The sequence below is a fragment of the Ylistrum balloti genome, unplaced genomic scaffold, assembly GCF_031769215.1.
Source record: "Ylistrum balloti isolate Yb309-2 unplaced genomic scaffold, AGI_CSIRO_Ybal_v1 Utg369706, whole genome shotgun sequence".
NCBI classification, from domain to species: domain Eukaryota; kingdom Metazoa; phylum Mollusca; class Bivalvia; order Pectinida; family Pectinidae; genus Ylistrum; species Ylistrum balloti.
The window spans coordinates 273,411-294,727 of NW_026781934.1; the positions used below are offsets into that span (position 1 = coordinate 273,411).

The window sequence follows — 21,317 nt, forward strand, 5'->3', positions numbered from 1 at the left end:
AGCAGTTCTGAAACCAATAATGAATAGGCACAAGACAGATTTTTTTCTCTCATCTGATATTCAATGTTCATCAATGATAGATTTGGTGTAATATAACAAATATATTGATATATACACACAATTGGCATTTAAAGTAGGTACATCAGACCAATTTTAACCCATTTCCACAACAAAGAGCTTCTAATACTCAACTCTAAACAGTGACAGTTATGACCTGAGTTTTAAGGGAATGTCATTTCATTTTTTCTCAAAGTTTGTTAGGCATGGACCTAGAAACACCTTTCCACCATATATCATGCTTCTCAGATTATTTGGTTTACCAGAAGAAATCTTTTACAGGTTTCAAAAAAATTGATCTCTTTGACCTTCAATATGGGCGAAGGTCATTTCTTTTCTGCAAAAGGCATCATCCTAGGAATCAATCAGCCAAATACCATGCATCTGTGCCTTTTGGTTAGACAGAAGAAGTTATTTTAAGATTTTAACTAGTTTGACAACTATGACCTTGAATAAGGGTTAAGGTCATTTCTTTTTGCAAACATTGTCAGGTTTCATTCAAGGAACCTATCAGACAAATGCCATACTTTAAACGCCTTATGGTTAGTCAGAAGAAGTTATTTAAATGTTTTAACAAACCTGACCCCTGTGACCTTGAATAAGGGTCAAGGTCAATTCTTTTTGCAAACTTTGTTGGGCTTCACCTAGGAACCACTTCTATGCCTCTTTGTCACTCAAGATGAAGTCACTTAAACAAATTTGACCCCTGTGACTTTGAACATGTGTAATGGTCATTTCTTTTTATGAACTTTGTCAGGCTTCTTTCAAGCAACCCACTAGCCAAATACAAAGACATTTGGGCTGCTGGTTATTAAGAAGATGTTTAAATAGATGGATGACAGATGCAACTACAGCATAAATTCACTTGGCCCTTTGGCCCAGTTGAGTTAAAACTGAACAAATAACAACGTTATAACAGACTAAAATCATGTCATTTAAAATGTTTATTTCTATTACATTTTCTTTACTAGAAGATCTCAATTACTTTTATCTATGATTAATTTTTTATTGGTTAAAATATGTTGAGAAGGAAATTATTTTCAAAAAAGTTACCTTTGTATGAACTGATCAGGATCACAGTATTGTAGCACAAAACTATTATTTTTTATCAAAAATCAACAATTAATAAAAAAAAAACCTAGTTACGGCTTTATTACAAAATAATTTGTTTTGATTTTTCTGCAACAACTCCAAAATTTTATGAGAAGAGTATTCTAAGATCATACCATCGTTGACTTGTCATAACATTTTGTTCATCAAATGAGTAGATCGGGGTGGAAGTGTTGAAGGTTCCGCCATTGCCATCAAATATTTTTCTCCATGAATCGAACAGAATTTCATTCTGAAGAAAAATACAAAATAAGTAAAACAGCTTTAAAATCAATCTGTTTGCTTACATCATTGAACATTATCATAGATATAAACATCTATATACAATTTACCAAATTCTGCTTGCAGGATAATAAGCCCATGGCTAATCAACATTTTTTCAAACTTATGCCCAGGGATCAGCTTATTACAAGACAATAAGGATCCCAGATATATTCTTTGACTCAGATCACAGTATGGGCTGTTAAATTGCATTTGTTGAAAAGTCTACTTCAGTGCTAATGCTATGGGTGAGTTTATTACCAGTCACAAGCCTATCGCTGGATAAATTTGACAGCCTATACAAAAACATCAGAAACAATAAAGAAATGTGTCATGTGTATATTCTCCAAAAGTACCAAGGAGAATATAGCCAAAAAAAAAAAAAATCAAAATGAAAGGGGCATACATTTTACAGTTTAGAATTGAATTTGATAAAAAACGACCTTTATTTGAATATTTTTTGTTATTTTAAGGTGAAATAAATTAAAACTAACATTAATCCTTAGAGAGTTTGATAATTATCTGCCTTATACAGCTTATCTATTTAGAGTTACTCCCCTTTATTGTCTGTAATATTGATAATTGTTTTATTTCATGTCTGTATTTTTTTCAGAATTTCTTTTCAGTGAAATGTCAGTTCTATAACATAACTTTCTGCCTTCTTAAGTAACATTCCTTCTGTATATTTTCCATCTGTCCTATTGCGAAACTTTTTTTCTCAGGAAATAAGTTGCAGTAAGGCACTATACAACCTTAATACTTCATAAAAAAGTAAGGTAGAATTTGTCTTTAGTTGTTTCACTTACGTTTTTATTGACGATAGGTATAGTCTGGTCCTTCCCTAATGGGACAATAGACCTAAGATCTTGTGTGGAGCTGGAAAGCAGTGCTCGGAATGTCTTCTTTCTTATGGCCACATTTGCTCGTCTAGACTCTTTGTAACACTCGTAGTCTGCCCCACGGATTCCGCGAATGTTTCCACTATATGGTTTGTTCAGAGCAAACATGTACAGCTACAACCCCAAAAGACAAAAAAATTAGAATATTTTTTTTTTCAATAAAAAGTCTGATGTCACATGCGATCTCTGTATATTTGTTACGCAATTTCAAAATATTAAATTTTCTTTTCAAATCAAGATACCATATTTATTCTAATAAACACACACCCCTTCCCTTTTCTCAGTGATTTTCCCTAAGATCTAAGATCACAAAACTTACCTTGTGCCAAATATCCACACATATACATATGAATATGAAACAGGGAAATTAAAAAACCCAAAGAACAAATAAATCCCAAACATGAAAAACATTTAACTTTGTAAATCACCCAAAGGAAGCTTTGAATGACTGACTTCCATTTGTTTTACCCATACCTAGTGTCAGGCTATTGGTTTTTGTGTTACATTATTAATGTTTCTGGGTAAATCACATCAAGGACCTCAAAGTGTTAACCTTTCCCAGTCTCTACCGGCTCGACATCTGCCAGTCAACAATTTCAACAAGTTTTTATTGATATCTTCGTATCAAACAGGCCTTCCACCTCCTTTAAAATGCTTAGATGTTTTAGCAAGATTTAAGAATGTATTTTTGTTTTGTCACCAGTTCCGCACTCGTTTTCTGCCTACACAGAACACATTAGCCACAGCATGTTTTCTGTCTACACAGAACACATTAGCCACAGCATGTTTTCTGTCTACACAGAACACATTAGCCACAGCATGTTTTCTGTCTACACAGAACACATTAGCCACAGCATGTTTTCTGTCTACACAGAACACACTAGCCACAGCATGTTTTCTGTCTACACAGAACACATTAGCCACAGCATGTTTTCTGTCTACACAGAACACACTAGCCACAGCATGTTTTCTGTCTACACAGAACACATTAGCCACAGCATGTTTTCTGTCTACACGGAACACATTAGCCACAGCATGTTTTCTGTCTACACAGAACACATTAGCCACAGCATGTTTTCTGTCTACACAGAACACACTAGCCACAGCATGTTTTCTGTCTACACAGAACACACTAGCCACAGCATGTTTTCTGTCTACACAGAACACATTAGCCACAGCATGTTTTCTGTCTACACAGAACACATTAGCCACAGCATGTTTTCTGTCTACACAGAACACACTAGCCACAGCATGTTTTCTGTCTACACAGAACACACTAGCCACAGCATGTTTTCTGTCTACACAGAACACACTAGCCACAGCATGTTTTCTGTCTACACAGAACACACTAGCCACAGCATGTTTTCTGTCTACACAGAACACATTAGCCACAGCATGTTTTCTGTCTACACAGAACACATTAGCCACAGCATGTTTTCTGTCTACACAGAACACATTAGCCACAGCATGTTTTCTGTCTACACAGAACACACTAGCCACAGCATGTTTTCTGTCTACACAGAACACACTAGCCACAGCATGTTTTCTGTCTACACAGAACACATTAGCCACAGCATGTTTTCTGTCTACACAGAACACATTAGCCACAGCATGTTTTCTGTCTACACAGAACACACTAGCCACAGCATGTTTTCTCTTTTCTTGTACCTATGTGATAACTTTTAGTTTAAGGGAAATGTCGTTTTTTTTTTTGGTTTCCGACACGGTGATGGTGTAATGATGAGTTGGGATCAGAATGGCTCTAGATTGATATTATTTTAATGTTATATAATGACATACAAGTGGTGAGAGAACACAAGTTCATGACCGAATAACTACATCTCCTGACAGAAGTTGACACGCTCTGTCTAATTGTCATTCCATACACAAGTACAGGTCACCTTGATTACAAATGACAACAATATTTACACTAGTACAATTTCTTACATCAATGCCAAAACATTTGTTAATTTGTTTAACAATGTTTGAAGCATTACACAGAAATGATGGTTATAGACTCTATATATAACTCTATAATTATACCCAACAACCTTCCGAGTCTGAAATTCTATGTTCTATTAAATGCCCCCTCCTTGGAAAATTGCACGCACCCAGGGTGTTTATTAGAATAAATAAGGTACATGTTTTTTTTCCCACATAAAAACTCAAGCAATTATTTCAAATCAACTTCACATGAAAAGGAAAAAATTTTAAAGGAATTCATAGCAGAAAGTTTGTCAAAATTCTAGGAATGCAACTTGTTTCCAGTAACACAGAGGGTCTAGAAGATCCAAAGTAATATGTTTACCCTCCTGGTGCTCCGGTCGTTGCTTAGTCTGCCAGAGTCAGAAGGTGGGAAGTAGGGTTCTGCAGTGGTCTTTGGCTGAAAACAGTTTATTTAGAAATCAAGACACTGTCGTACTCAATAAAAGATTCAAAACAAAAGAAGTAGGTTTCATTTATATATATCTTCACAGTGTCAGTACAGAACAAATGAAATAGGTTAATTAAAAAAACAAAATCTAGATTTTAACAAATAATATAAACAAATTATGCTAAACACAAAATATGACAGAATTCGCTATTAATTCTAGAAATCAGGATTAAAATGTGAACAATGTTGTAAAGATATCACTTTTAAATTACAAACAACATGCAATTTGTGTAGTAATAACTAGGGTGAATTCAACAACTAGGACAATTTCACACATATTAAATACTACATCTAAAAATTCTACAGAAGTTGGAGACTTTCACTGACAATCCTATGTAATAAATTTTATATAAATTACTATGATGTTCCTAAAACATCCTGTCTACTCTAATTCAGTTCTTGAAGAATCTGAAAATTTTCAAACAGAGCACATTCTACACTATAAAGATAAGGGTAAATTATCTTCTATATTTCTAATGGGCATTTAACGCTATTTCCATTCATCAATAATATAGTCATTGCAATCAAGAACTCTTTTGAAATGAAGGTAATTTTAGACATGTCAAAGGGGTAACTGTTTTTTAACTGGTTGTTGCTGTTCAATAATCTCAAGGTTATGGCAGTATTGTCTGTATCCATATTAAGCAGAAAAATGTTCTATAAATGGAGAAATTCTTTCATTAACAAAGAATAATACATAACAACAACGCGAGGAATATTTGATCAAGTGTTGGCTTCAATCTGGTAATTATTAAGTGGGTGAATATTTGTAGAAGTTTACAGATTGTTCTTTTCCTTACATACTTCACTGACCTGAGAGACCCATCTAGTTAGATCACTACACAGCTACACTAAGTAATTTGGCCCCCAGATTTTTGCGATATGTTTTTGAAATTTCAGTATTTTTAAGTCGGCAAATGCGTCAAAATGCAAAGAAATGAAAATACTTGCTCCCCATCCATGGAAACTCTGATACTGACTCCTCCTGATGCGTTAATTTTGTTAACATCGATAGACACAAAAGTCTTACCTCATATTCATAAAAGACGTGGATATAATTTATATGATGATTTTCAATGTTTAAGATAAAATTTTTTAAACACAAAGTGAAAGCTATATGTGACTGCCCTGTACCTGTTTTTTAGTTTTGAAATTTCAAGAGTTGATCTATAATTACATTGTTCTGTTTTAAATATACTTTTTGCCCCAGTAAGACAAACATTCATTAATCTTATTCTGATATAGGAATAATCCTTAACCAGAGACAAATTTTTAATTCACATCTTGTTCATAGGATATTGTTACAGGTGCTCAGAAAAAAATTATTTAATAATCTTACATATTTAATGATGTTTTTGCATGTTAAAACTATTATCAGATGACTTCCTTCCCTTTTCTGTAACTGAAGGAAGGATTCGTATATGGAACTATTTTTTCTGGTAAAGAAGAAGAGATATAAGAACAGGGAGATGAGTTTTCATTTTAACCTCCACCTCTCGGTGCTGAACAGTCATAAGTAAATCTCTGTGCTATTATACAAGTAATAATCAAACTACTGACTTATGTGCAGTTTATTACAGTGAACATACAAGTGAATTAATATTGTTCATGCGTTGTACTATTCCCTCTAAACCATGTACAATTATAGATTTAATTGTGTGGTTAAAGCGAAAATTAAGAAAGTTAAATGGGTCAGAGGTAGTAGTGTAATATTACATATAGAGATGTGACAGGGAGGAATGTTAATATCAGACTCTTAAAGTGTTTCAGTATGACCATCATCAGTCTCATATGCATCGCCTAACCAATGTTCAACACTTTACAGCTCTCCCACCCTCTCCCTACCAAAGATATCTATATCCTCTCACACTTTACAGCCCCACCCACCCTCTCCCTACCAAAGATATCTATATCCTCCCACACTTTACAGCCCCTCCCATCCTCTCCCTACCAAAGATCACTATATCCTCTCACACTTTACAGCCCCACCCACCCTCTCCCTACCAAAGATATCTATATCCTCCCACACTTTACAGCCCCTCCCATCCTCTCCCTACCAAAGATCACTATATCCTCCCACACTTTACAGCCCCTCCCATCCTCTCCCTACCAAAGATCATTATATACTCCCACACTTTACAGCCCCTCCCATCCTCTCCCTACCAAAGATATCTATATCCTCCCACACTTTACAGCCCCTCCCATCCTCTCCCTACCAAAGATCACTATATACTCCCACACTTTACAGCCCCTCCCATCCTCTCCCTACCAAAGATCACTATATCCTCCCACACTTTACAGCCCCTCCCACCCTCTACCTACCAAAGATCATTATATTCTCCCACACTTTACAGCCCCTCCCACCCTCTACCTACCAAAGATCATTATATACTCCCACACTTTACAGCCCCACCCACCCTCTCCCTACCAAAGATATCTATATCCTCCCACACTTTACAGCCCTTCCACCCTCTACCCTACCAAAGATCACTATATTCTCCCACACTTTACAGCCCCCCCCATCCTCTCCCTACCAAAGATCACTATATCCTCCCACACTTTACAGCCCCTCCCACCCTCTCCCTACCAAAGATCACTATATCCTCCCACACTTTACAGCCCCTCCCACCCTCTACCTACCAAAGATCACTATATCCTCCCACACTTTACAGCCCCTCCCATCCTCTCCCTACCAAAGATCACTATATCCTCCCACACTTTACAGCCCCTCCCACCCTTTCCCTACCAAAGATCACTATATTCTCCCACACTTTACAGCCCCTCCCACCCTCTCCCTACCAAAGATCACTATATTCTCCCACACTTTACAGCCCCTCCCACCCTCTCCCTACCAAAGATCACTATATCCTCCCACACTTTACAGCCCCTCCCACCCTCTACCTACCAAAGATCATTATATTCTCCCACACTTTACAGCCCCTCCCACCCTCTACCCTACCAAAGATCACTATATCCTCCCACACTTTACAGCCCCTCCCATCCTCTCCCTACCAAAGATCACTATATCCTCCCACACTTTACAGCCCCTCCCATCCTCTCCCTACCAAAGATCATTATATTCTCCCACACTTTACAGCCCCTCCCACCCTCTACCCTACCAAAGATCACTATATCCTCCCACACTTTACAGCCCCTCCCATCCTCTCCCTACCAAAGATCACTGTGTTCTCCCACACTTTACAGTCCCCCCACCACACACATCACTCCTCACAATAAGGTCGTGCCATGACTTGAAGAAGGGTAGCCAAATCGCACTATTGAAGAATATCACTAACAATTTTGCCATCTTTTTGATGTGCATTAATGAAAGCGTTTTGTATTATGTAAAGCACAACACTTCACCATATTTAATGATTCAAACCGCTGTTCGAAAATAATCAATCACTTTTGTGCTATGTAGTCAAAAACTCCAAAACCTTCAGTAGTAAGAAGGGCAATGGTACCACACTTACTTTTCACATAGAGGACTGGGGGGCAATTTTCAAATTGAGTTTAAAAAGATCCTAAGCTAACTAATTTGAAACTGACTGTTTTACTACATGTACGCTGAATCCTGTCTATTGTTGACAAAAATAGCTGGACCTGGTGGGTAGAGATATTCAAGGTTTCTTAAATATAAACCCTTATAAACACAGTCAATAAGTAACCAAGCTATGACTATAAGTATATATTTGTGTGAACAAACAAAGCTGTGCTTTCTGATACATTAAGATATATTATGTATGGTGCAACCCTTTAAATTCCATAAGCAAATTTGGAATTTCTGATTACCTGTAACTAAATCATCATAGAATATAGATGTGTTTGCCTTATACTGACATTAATTAATCTTGTATAGTAGTCAAACCTGTCTGTGGAGGTCAATTAAGAGAGCAGATAAAATGACCTTTATACAGAGGTTCAATTACTTTGCATTATAAAGGGAACCGAAAAAGTGGCCTTTACACACAGGTGACCTTTAAGACAGGTTTAACAATTTTGCTTTATTATGTATATATTGGTGCTTCTATACAAATAGGTTAATTCTTACAAAGCTATTTATAGAATTTGATACTTTGCAGCTCAAGGCATTGATGTAGAGAGCAGATGTATGTTTATTTGTGGCCCTTAAACCTATTCGGCTTTCAAACATTGTTCTATATCTATTCAGAAAGAAAGCTCATGAGTCAAAACATATTGTCAATATCAAGTGTTCAGAAGTACTAAACCCACCACTATCAGTGTTCAGAAGTACTAAACCCACTGACGTCTATCAGTGTTCAGAAGTATTAAACCCACTGATGTCTATCAGTGTTCAGAAGTACTAAACCCACCAGTGTATATACGTGTTCAGAAGTACTAAACCCACTGATGTCTATCAGTGTTCAGAAGTACTAAACCCACTGATGTCTATCAGTGTTCAGAAGTACTAAACCCACCAGTGTCTATCAGTGTTCAGAAGTACTAAACCCACTGATGTCTATCAGTGTTCAGAAGTACTAAACCCACTGATGTCTATCAGTGTTCAGAAGTACTAAACCCACTGATGTCTATCAGTGTTCAGAAGTACTAAACCCACTGATGTCTATCAGTGTTCAGAAGTACTAAACCCACTGATGTCTATCAGTGTTCAGAAGTACTAAACCCACCAGTGTCTATCAGTGTTCAGAAGTACTAAACCCACTGATGTCTATCAGTGTTCAGAAGTACTAAACCCACCAGTGTATATACGTGTTCAGAAGTACTAAACCCACTGATGTCTATCAGTGTTCAGAAGTACTAAACCCACTGATGTCTATCAGTGTTCAGAAGTACTAAACCCACTGATGTCTATCAGTGTTCAGAAGTACTAAACCCACCAGTGTCTATCAGTGTTCAGAAGTACTAAACCCACTGATGTCTATCAGTGTTCAGAAGTACTAAACCCACTGATGTCTATCAGTGTTCAGAAGTACTAAACCCACCGATGTCTATCAGTGTTCAGAAGTACTAAACCCACCGATGTCTATCAGTGTTCAGAAGTACTAAACCCACCGATGTCTATCAGTGTTCAGAAGTACTAAACCCACTGATGTCTATCAGTGTTCAGAAGTACTAAACCCACCAGTGTCTATCAGTGTTCAGAAGTACTAAACCCACCGATGTCTATCAGTGTTCAGAAGTATTAAACCCACTGATGTCTATCAGTGTTCAGAAGTACTAAACCCACTGACATCTATCAGTGTTCAGAAGTACTAAACCCACTGACGTCTATCAGTGTTCAGAAGTACTAAACCCACCAGTGTCTATCAGTGTTCAGAAGTACTAAACCCACTGATGTCTATCAGTGTTCAGAAGTACTAAACCCACTGATGTCTATCAGTGTTCAGAAGTACTAAACCCACCAGTGTCTATCAGTGTTCAGAAGTACTAAACCCACCAGTGTATATACGTGTTCAGAAGTACTAAACCCACTGATGTCTATCAGTGTACAGAAGTACTAAACCCACCAGTGTCTATCAGTGTACAGAAGTACTAAACCCACCAGTGTCTATCAGTGTTCAGAAGTACTAAACCCACCAGTGTCTATCAGTGTTCAGAAGTACTAAACCCACCAGTGTATATACGTGTTCAGAAGTACTAAACCCACTGATGTCTATCAGTGTACAGAAGTACTAAACCCACCAGTGTCTATCAGTGTTCAGAAGTACTAAACCCACCAGTGTCTATCAGTGTTCAGAAGTACTAAACCCACCAGTGTCTATCAGTGTTCAGAAGTACTAAACCCACCAGTGTCTATCAGTGTTCAGAAGTACTAAACCCACTGATGTCTATCAGTGTTCAGAAGTACTAAACCCACTGATGTCTATCAGTGTTCAGAAGTACTCTATCAGTGTTCAGAAGTACTAAACCCACCAGTGTCTATCAGTGTTCAGAAGTACTAAACCCACTGATGTCTATCAGTGTTCAGAAGTACTAAACCCACTGACGTCTATCAGTGTTCAGAAGTACTAAACCCACTGATGTCTATCAGTGTTCAGAAGTACTAAACCCACTGACGTCTATCAGTGTTCAGAAGTACTAAACCCACCAGTGTCTATCAGTGGCAGAAAGAATTACAAATTACAAACAAATGATTTTTATGTTAATGTAAGTTAAACATTTTAGACTGTTGACTAATAAGGCACAAAACATTTGTTATTACCCTGTAATAAGCCCACCCCAGACTTTAAGTAAGAAGAGATATGTTGAATCCCTGAGGTCCCTAAATAAGTCATTCCTTTACTTTGTACAAGAAATAATAAGTTAGCTCCCTGGACTTATTGTCCTTAAAAAGACTACCCCCTAATCTAAGTCAAAAGCTCTCTGGGTTTATTACAAAAATGAAACAGTAAATAGAGGTAAAATATCCACCACATTTAAAGGATGGTTATCATTAAAAAATGCAAAGTATACAATCATTTCTGAAACAGAAATGTTTATTAATAGAATGAAAGTTACATTGACAATATCAACTACTCATCTAACAGAGCATACACTTGACTTAAGGCATAAAACAGCAGGACGACAAAACAAAACAACAAAACAAGTACAACTGAATGATCAACCTGCTTCAGGTCGAAATCATTTCTTTCATTTGTTTGGCATTGACCTATTTGCACTTAAAGTATATCTCCAACTAAAATTATTCTATGATGAATCCTATTTTCAAAATTATGGTTTTCTTTCCAGAATTTAGAGTCTCGTGATCTTATTCTGCATATCAGCGTGTTGCCTCCAAACAATAAAACATTGGAATGACTATTATATTTGACCTGGGCCACACAGAATGAGAATTAACCAAATTTCACACTGTTTCCCCCACCCACCCCTCCAAAGTACTTTACCTACATACACAATGAAAATACTACAAAGATGAATTAGACAATACTTTATAAATAGAGAATATTTTAAGAATGGATTCAAGAGTTATAACTTTCATTCATTTTTAAATCAGACCTGTCATCAAAACTGATCTTTATTGTCTTTAGATTACATTCATGATTCAGATATCCAATCTAAAAGACAATTTTGTTAATGTTTAGTTCATTCTATCTAGAGAAGAAGATTTGAGATTTAACTTGTAAGAGATTTCCAGCATGACTTTCACTACAAGTTCTACGTTTTCTTGCACTGTGTACTTTGTATTTAGAGTAAAATTAACTGAATCTCTGAATGTCTGCAATTATATTTGAAAATGTTAACACGATATATTGTTGAAATCTTGGTTTAGTGGACATTAATTTTCAGAAATAAGCTTTTGATGCAAATTAACAATGGATAAATTGTCAATGTTACACTGAAATATGAAAATTGAAGTCAAATTACTGTAAACTGAATGGTTCTTTTTATAAGGCAATATGCTTCAAAGGGCAGTTTGGAACTTTCATATTTCTTATTAAGGAAAACAAGACATCACAAGTTGCTGTAGAAAAACAACATAGTGTAGGCAACAAGAATATGAATGTTTGAAATGTATTTGCATATGCACAGGAGAATAAATTTGCGTGTCTAAGCTCCAGTATCCAAGGCAACAATAACATAATAGACAGGTGCCACAAATTACAAGTTTTGTGAAGAGATAGTAGAACAAAGAGGTGTTACCCGAATTCTGATTGGTGCCTGAAGGAACAGGTTGAGAAATGGAACATTTCAATTCACTACCTCAAAATATCAGGTTTAAGATTCTATTTCTCAATCCTTATTGACAGTATAGACAGACAAAATTTCAACATGAACAGTAAGCTGATTGGTTTCAATAAATGTCAGAAAATAAATTTTATAGAAATTTAAAGATGTTTGCAAATATATAAGTGACTGTGAATGAATAACATTTTATATTTGATAATTTTAGAAAGACACAGGGTAAGTAATATCATATGTATGCACATATTACTTTCTGGTAACATTAATATTTCAAAACTTAAGTATCATATTTATGTATCAGTGTGCTTTAATTCAACACTTTAGCAATTCATTTTGTAAATTAATGTAACATTTTTTCATTTCCTTATTTTTCTAAACTTTCACACTAACAAAACTTTTCTGACATTTAATGAAAATACATGATTCATAAATTGAATAAACAACACTAATTTGTGCCTTGACAATTCAGCAGGGCAATTTTTCGTCCTTTTTTATGATAATATGAGAAAAACAATGCTAATTGATTCAAGTGGTAATTTGGTAAATAATTTTTACTTTTAATGACAAGTAATTACATGGAATAAATTAAAATCAATTTTAGAAAATCACAGTGTTTAAAATGTAACAAATGAATATATCATGAACTATAAAATAACTGTGTGATATGATTAAAACTACAACAATGAAGGACAACATCAAAACTGATGATCTGTAATGAAATTCAGGGAAATATCGCACAGCAGGCATTGTGCTGATTTCCCAACAGAAAAGACAGGTGAAAACAGATAAGATTGTGCTGATGAGGGTAAGAAAAGATGAATTACCGGAGCGTTGGTGGGTGCCTACATGGATGGGTAAGAGAGAAAATTTGTAGAATATGTGCAACCAGGTGACGTTCAAATATTATCAATATTAAGTGAAAAAAGAAGACTTTACTAGCCAAACAATCCTCATTAACAACTTCAAAACTTATCACTGCTAATCCTGACATCATGACTTAAATAACAATAAACTGAGTTGCTCCGGGCCCTGTTCACCATTTCTGAACACATACAAATGTAACTTTGTGTACATTTTGACAATGTTAAGGACCCCTAAAGGTTATGTGATTGGTTCTAACATCAAAAAGAAAAGTAAAAAAAAATTCAGATGGTGCATCTTATATTTGAAAATTACTGATAAAACCAGATGTATACAATTTTGAATAAAGATTTTCAAAACATACTCAAATTTTCTATAAAACTATCTATATGTCCTATGAAAGTGATCATTTGATCAAGTTGATTATACCACAATTTAATTAACATGAATGTATTTACTATTCTTTTCCATATTTTAAGAAAATAATACATTTATTGTACCTTTTAAAAATTGTATAAATCTGTTTTATCTTTAGTTACAACTATTACACATACAAGAAATCCTTAATTAAAACCTTTGAAAAATTCCTTTGAAAAATTGCAGAGAAAAGCAGTATCTGAAACATCTTTAATTCTATCCTTTGGAAAATGATAAAAATTATCTTAAAAATGTTGATGAAAAAGACTGTTTTTAGTTAAGGTATAGTATATCAACACCATGAAAAATTAGATGAAATCAGTGAAACATAAAGTTAATTCAGAGTGAGGATTTCGTAGCCAGACACATGGTTTGTGTTAGATGATTTTTTTAATCTGAATTTGATGACAATAAAGTGCATTGTTATCTGCTCGGAACATACCTTGCAGAGGTCAGTTCTTAGAATGCATATTATTTTGTTAAAAAAAACTTTTAAAAAATGTTTTAAAAAATTATGACATACTTTCGTTATTTCAAAATATCACTAACATGTTATTGAACAGAAGAAATGAATTTTTTAATTGACATAATCAACTTGTGTCTATGAAGATCAGCCTCAGTCAAAGAGTTTTCTAACACAGAGCATTCCTGTTAAAAGCATACCCAATCCATATAGCTGACTAAAGACACGTATATGTTCTACCTCTATCACTAACAATATTTCACTATGAAGGAGCAAGGTTTCAAAGATTTTGACAAGGTACTCTAAAAAATAACAAAAAAAAAATGTCCAATGTTTAGAGCGATCATTTTTAATGATTTATAAATAAATGTAATTTATAAGATATCTTCTTGTCAAGATATATACAACTGAACCTCGTTATCTCAAACTCACATCACATGAAAAATTTTGTTGATCAAGACAAACTTTACGCCAAACATATTAACATACTTTAATTGCATATTTGATATCTCAAATTTTTTCCAATGGTCCTGCAGAGTTTGAGATAATGAGGTTCAACTATGTACATATATAGGTAATACACTAATCAGAGATTAATTGGCGATTCAGAGGCATTATCATCTGAGCCTTTTCTGAATAGACATGATATGATAGTATACTTACAGCAGTGGTTGGTGTTGGCAAAGGCAGGAAATGTCCCAACTGTGGCAGAAAACATATCCATCATTAACATATCAACAAATGATTTCTATAGTCGGACCAGAAAAACCTGTCACTTTCAAATTTTGTATCAATAACTGCTGGATCAATAGGAAGTAAATAAAGGTATCACATTTACCAATCATTTTATCAAGTTGACTGTAGTGTACCACAATTCAGTCAACTTGAAATGTTCTGTGCTAAATGTGTTGTGCTAAATAATGTCTGCTATAATATCAGTTTTGGTATGTTCATTACACAGAAATTTCTGTGGATTCACCAGTTCATCCTTGTCCTAAAAGATTAAGCACTTAAATTTGAATGTGCCAAATTAAGTACATCTACAATAACCTGTTTATTAAGAACAATGGAGTACAATGAAAAACCCACTTAAATGTTTCAAGTTAAAGTTTGAGTACAAAACAACAGGTCATTCTGGTGAGACTGCATGTACCAAGCTTTTCAAAAACTCACTAGGTATATTAATCAGAGACTTGTCACAATTGTGCTGATGTCAATATAATTTCACTGATGAAATATCTACTAATTGTTATACAGTCAACACTGGTATTTTATCTTTATGTTTGTTTACTTAGCAGTACACATACATATTTTACAGTTTACCAAATGACCTATCCAGTTGCCTCTTTTCTTTTCATATTGGCTTAAGCATATCAAATAAATTGTTTATTTTATTTTCAAATTTTATAATTATCTGCCAAAATGATAAATCTCTGTATTTCATGAATCTATGAAACACCCACTCTACATTCTATTTAAACAAACATATTATCCACCAAGTAACACCAGCTTGATATCAAAACCTTGTAGTTGTGCAAACATGCAAGTAGATAAAATTTCCCCAAGGATGGCATCATCCTTTGTGAATATTGTATAAGTGGGTTGTCTCCCTTACATGTCAGATGACCATGTCATGCAGTATGTCGGCGATGTTAGTGTAGAATGAAGATGTACCTTATAATTATTACACATATATAACTTTAGTCATTATTCAAATAAAAAATCTAAATTTTATTAAAAATTATAATCTTGTGCAAATTCTATTGAATTAATCTCATAAATACCTGGTAATGATGTTGAGCATATTCAACTAACTCAATCCCCTAGTTCTATTTCTTTTAACATATACAGACTAAAACCATTTTAATGTTGAGCAAATTCTACACAAACTGTTATTTTGTAATTCTGAACATATTCTGCTAAACACAACTCCATTTCATCAACCTCTAGTCATCTAATATTTGGCAACAGGACTTCAAAATCAAGGGTGACAGGATGTTTTAACGGCTCATCAAGGAAAAAGACCTTGTAATCAATTATCACACCTGTATGTATGATGTTCTAGATTATTTATGAATACTAATTTGACTATAGAGAGTCCAAAAATTGATTGTCAATTGTGAAACACTGATCAAAAGCAAACAATTATTGGATGATACGTTTAGTTTTTGTCGGATATTTTTGTAAACACTGATCAAAAGCAAACAATTATTGGATGATACGTTTAGTTTTGTGTCGGATATTTTTGTAAACACTGATCAAAAGCAAACAATTGAACAATTTTTTTTTAAAGCACAGGTTATGATATAGCCAATATAGGGCTGACCTGATTGATTAAGCGGATTTGCAACACAGCAACTAGAGCATTCTGACACTAAGCAAATATTCTCATTGCTTAATCTTTCCAAACACTATTTATTTCTCCTACTGACACCAATTTCCTCGTTCCTTAAACATTATATTTTTGAAAATATTGAGATGACTTAATCTTCTGAATCATTTAAATGCTGAATTTATTCTATTGATCTGAAAACAAAATAAAACATTCAGTTGACTCCTAAAATATTCTCACTCCGACAAAGATTAAGAAGAAGCACAACTCTCAAGCATCATTGAACATCTAAGTGCAACATGACCTCAGTGTGATCTATCTGTATAGCAAAGCAGTAAAGATAACAGAGAAAAACAAAATGTGCTCAAAAAAATAAAGAAACAAAGCCTTAAATTAATCTATAAGACAGCCAGCAAAATTAACAGACATTGTCAACTTCCATGTATAGATAAATAAAAGAAAAAGAAAGTTATTCATTTGTAAATATTGCTCTGAAAACAATTTTTAATAGCTTTCCAATCCTCTTTGTCCATATTTGGTATCAAGATAATTTGTATAATTGTTGAAGTTCCCATCAATAATAAATATTCGAAAATATCCGTTAATGTAGGAATATCAACAAATTATCTTGATACCAAATATAGACACAAGACCTGAAATCCCACTAGCTGAAAGGCTAAATGGTTATAGTGTTTGACTGAAATATACATAAATGGAACATATATCTTTTATCTTTTCCATTTTGTTTGTTTTTTCCGTCAACTCAACATTATAACATCTATATACAGTTGTACATAGTATAGATACTTAGTCTTCAGTACTTGGAATATTATATATCAAAACTGTATCAGAAACGTATGAAAAAAGGTTGTTTTTAACTTCTAATCAATCAAAATGTGAAAAGTAATTTTATATTTGTTCATAGCTATAAAAGTTGACTGTAACTGCACAATGACACACAACATTTTTCGTTGATTCTCTTATCTCACACAATCAATGAGCAGCTGAATGCTGATTGAATTTTATAATCTTTCTTTCATATAATTTTTTTTTTCAGAAATGTAACTGGTTAAAATTAGTTAATATGTTATTTGTTTAATGATATGTATGGATATTCCCTCACCATTGGTGCAGTTATATCAACAACAAGTGCAATCCAGGTGTTACCAATGAACTGGTATGGAAACCCATATCCCCCTCATCACTATACAACACATACACAATCTTGGGGTAAGGAAACCCATATCCCCCTCATCACTATACAATACACACACAATCTTGGTACTACAATTCTTTATTCTTTTCACAAACTTTGTGATCTGATGTATGATAAAGAGATGAGATAATGAGATTTCTCTGTAAAAATGTACGTAATTTACATATTCACAATGATATCTAATGGTAGATTCAGAGGTAAAATCTGAAGGGTGAGAAATGGATGGGGCACATCCCCAGAACACTGACGATCGTCGGTGAGACGATACCTGCACACCTGTGGAGACAGGGAGAAACAGGGAAACAGAAAACCTGTCAACCAACCAACAAAATAGATGGGGTCGAGGGAGTGCTTGGTTTTTCAAAAGTGCTGAAGGTTGTAGGTTTTTAAGGGCTTTAATAGAAAATTAAATGAAATTAATATCTAAATATGATTCACAAAGTTTTCATCGCATCAGTTTTTTTCCCTTAGAAAAGAAAAATGTGTAAATATTATGAGGGGAAAAAGTACAACACTATATTGTTTTAGGAAATCAAGAAACTCTCTGAATCCACCACAGCTAACATACTAGTATTTCAATGACAGTTGACTTTTCTATTTCTCATTGATGGTATTTCAGATCACTCATTTGATGTCATTTTTCTCTTAATTTTTAATAATGTGTCTGATTTTTGGAAGTCAATACATTTGAATAATAATACAACCAAATAGATATGCCATTGAAACATTAGCATATACTTCCCTGAACTCATTTTGTAAAGGATTAATATGTATACAGGTGAAAGCATTCGATACAAGCAGATCTAAAAGGTGTGAGAAGTATGCAGCATCCTGCCAACAGATAATTTGAATAATGAAAAAAAAAGAAATGACCCTTTCAACCCTTGGCCACAATGGCATGACCCTCAACAAAGGATGGTCTAGACCATGGATGACAAATTAGGGGGAAACAGGGTCTATAATGAACTGCTCCACTCACCTCCACCACCTTGGTCTATCAGAACCAGAGAAAGAAATTTTCAGATATAAGTAAAAAATAAAAAAAAAAAAAAAAAATAAAGAAAGAAAGACCAGAATATCAATAAGTAATTTTTGTGAAAAGGAAACAGTGTTTCACTACTATCACTTTTTCTGTTAATTCTGTCCTGAAAAATGATAAATTTAGTTCAATGGTGACAGTACTGAAACATAAAGCAGATGATCAGATGTATTGTAATCATTTGTTAACTTCCAAAACAAATCAATTTAGGAACTGGCAGCAAGGCTGAAGGGAGATAACTCTAGACAATATTATTTAACCTCTAGCTGTAGTAAGACATTTTAGAATTATAAATTATTCAGAAATTCTGCCAAATTTCAAAATAAACCAACATTTTAACTGGTAGCATGGCTAAAGGGAGGTAACTCTTGATAACAGTATACAACTTCTAGCTATAATCAGACATCTTACAATAATGAATTATTCAGCAATTCTACCAAGTCTCAAAATAAATAAACATCATAACTGGAAGCAAGGCTAAAGGGAGGTAACTACAGACAACAGAATTCAACCACTAGTTATAATCAGACATTTTTTAAAAGGAAATGTTGTCCTTATTGATTTAATTCAAAATTCCACTCAACAAAATAGAACCATCAGTTTCAAAGAAAAAAAATTAATCAGAAACAGTTTAAATACTGAAATGTCATATCTTGGTATAAAGGTGGTATATTTCAACATAAATAATTCAAAAACAAAAACTTGACTTCAAAGTTCAAGAAGCATTAAACGCTTATGATAAACATAGATGAACTAATATATTTTGAACTAAAAAAAAAAAATTGTGGAAAATTATGTGATATATCTGGTATACAAGTATAAAGATAATATTCAAAGTGTACTGATAGAAACCAGATGGAATCATTTTGGAACATTTCTTCAGGTTGGTAATTTCAACACAATAAAACTTCGTATAACACAACCATTAGATTTGAGTTTGATGTTATAATGACAACACAGTCACCTTCATCAGACAAATGACCAGTGTAGAGCATACTAGCACTGACATACTTAGTGTACAAGATGGTAAGGAATTTACCATCTCTCTTGGCTGTACTATAATCCTATGTACACTAAGGTCGAAAATATTCCCTTAGCTCAACAGAGATGAGGGGGCCCACAGACTATCACACATATATGACCAAGTGTTAAATGAAGCATAGCTGAATCTGCTTATTTCAAACTATAGTCTGTTTACCATCTCGTTGCACTACTAGTAATTTCAACCCTATCAAACATAGAATTATAGTACAACCAAATTGTTGGTCGATTCCTTACCATCTTGTACACTACATACATCAGTGCTATGTCTGATGAAGGCAACATTTAAGTCATCAAAACGTCACACTCCAATCTTCTACTGGTTGTGTTATAAGAAGAAGATAAAGTAGCATAAACACAGCAGTTTTCACATCAACACCACAGGATTTTCTGAGGTAGACTTATTCATTTGATGATAATACAGTAATACCACCAGTATTGTCTGAGCTGAACTAGATTACACTTTATCTGTCTACAGAAGAACATGTCTATAGATAGTATAATGCTGTCTAAACAGGACAGTGCCTGTCTTACTATTTTAATTAAAACAGCAATATATTTCATTATTGTTTTCCTCTTCATTTTCCATTTTTCAAAAAAAAAAAAAAATTGAGGAAATACAGAAAATCTGGACACCACTCTGAACACAACAGATTTACATTTGCGTACGAGATACAGTGATCATTAAGCCAGTATATATAATATACATAATTCCAATTAAATATACACAGGTGTCAGTACACACTCATTTCATGCCTAGTACTCAAGCTTAGTGTATTTGCTATAATGGCTCAAGTAGTTGCTCTTGGTATACAATGTCAGACAAAAATTAATCAGAGTTGCTTGAAAAAAAGGACTGATTGATTAAAATCCTAAGGTCTTAATTTCATATCATCCTATTCTAGTAGAGTTTCCCGTAAAGAATGCTTTATGAGAGTTTAATAAAAAAATACTATTATGGAAACAACACAGAATTTCATGTTTCCTTATCAAAAGTGTGTGTCTCTAGCATAATTGTGTGGTGAGCTACTGATTTTAATCCCCTTTAATGTCAATTATTTCACAAAGCTGTTCACCATCAACACACATCAGGTGAGACAACACATCTGTATCAGGTAAGATAAAACAAAACACCGTCATCAGGTAAGAAAACACACCTGTATCGGATGAGAAAACACTTGTTACAGGTGAAACAACACACCTGTAACAGGTGAAACAACACTTGTATCATGTGATACAAAATAACACCTGATCAGATGAAATAACATACCTGTATCAATCTGAAACCATTGTTTACACGCAGGTAAACCTTCTCTTCGTTGTTAATGTAGACAAATGTTCCTGGGGGTAAGTTGTTGGCCACAGACATCAGTTCATTGGCTGTGTTGAACACAACAGCTCCCTGTAAATAGATTTAATTATTTTCATCCTATTTTGATTATGTAGATATATTGTAATGATTCTACTGATACCACATTCTATCATAAAGGGACACTGACAGGTAAATTATTAACTTTCAATG

At 34.1% G+C, this 21,317-nt stretch overlaps 1 protein-coding gene across 5 annotated transcripts in view; it reads right to left on the reverse strand.

The window, feature by feature from the left end:
* The window catches only part of LOC132565246 (collagen alpha-1(I) chain-like), a 46,291-nt gene that overhangs the window by 6,571 nt on the left and 18,403 nt on the right, over window positions 1-21,317 (reverse strand). The window contains exons 21-27 of one of the 5 annotated variants that reach the window (XM_060229881.1): window positions 21,066-21,197; window positions 14,831-14,869; window positions 13,251-13,268; window positions 12,385-12,402; window positions 4,636-4,710; window positions 2,235-2,441; window positions 1,284-1,399 (exon numbers count right to left, since the gene is read on the reverse strand). In XM_060229881.1, the coding sequence (XP_060085864.1) occupies window positions 1,284-1,399; window positions 2,235-2,441; window positions 4,636-4,710; window positions 12,385-12,402; window positions 13,251-13,268; window positions 14,831-14,869; window positions 21,066-21,197 (605 nt within the window). Of the gene's footprint in view, window positions 1-1,283; window positions 1,400-2,234; window positions 2,442-4,635; window positions 4,711-12,384; window positions 12,403-13,250; window positions 13,269-14,830; window positions 14,870-18,694; window positions 18,710-21,065; window positions 21,198-21,317 lie in introns of all 5 variants that reach the window. The other 4 variants (XM_060229882.1, XM_060229883.1, XM_060229884.1 and 1 more) reach the window with 4 other exon arrangements.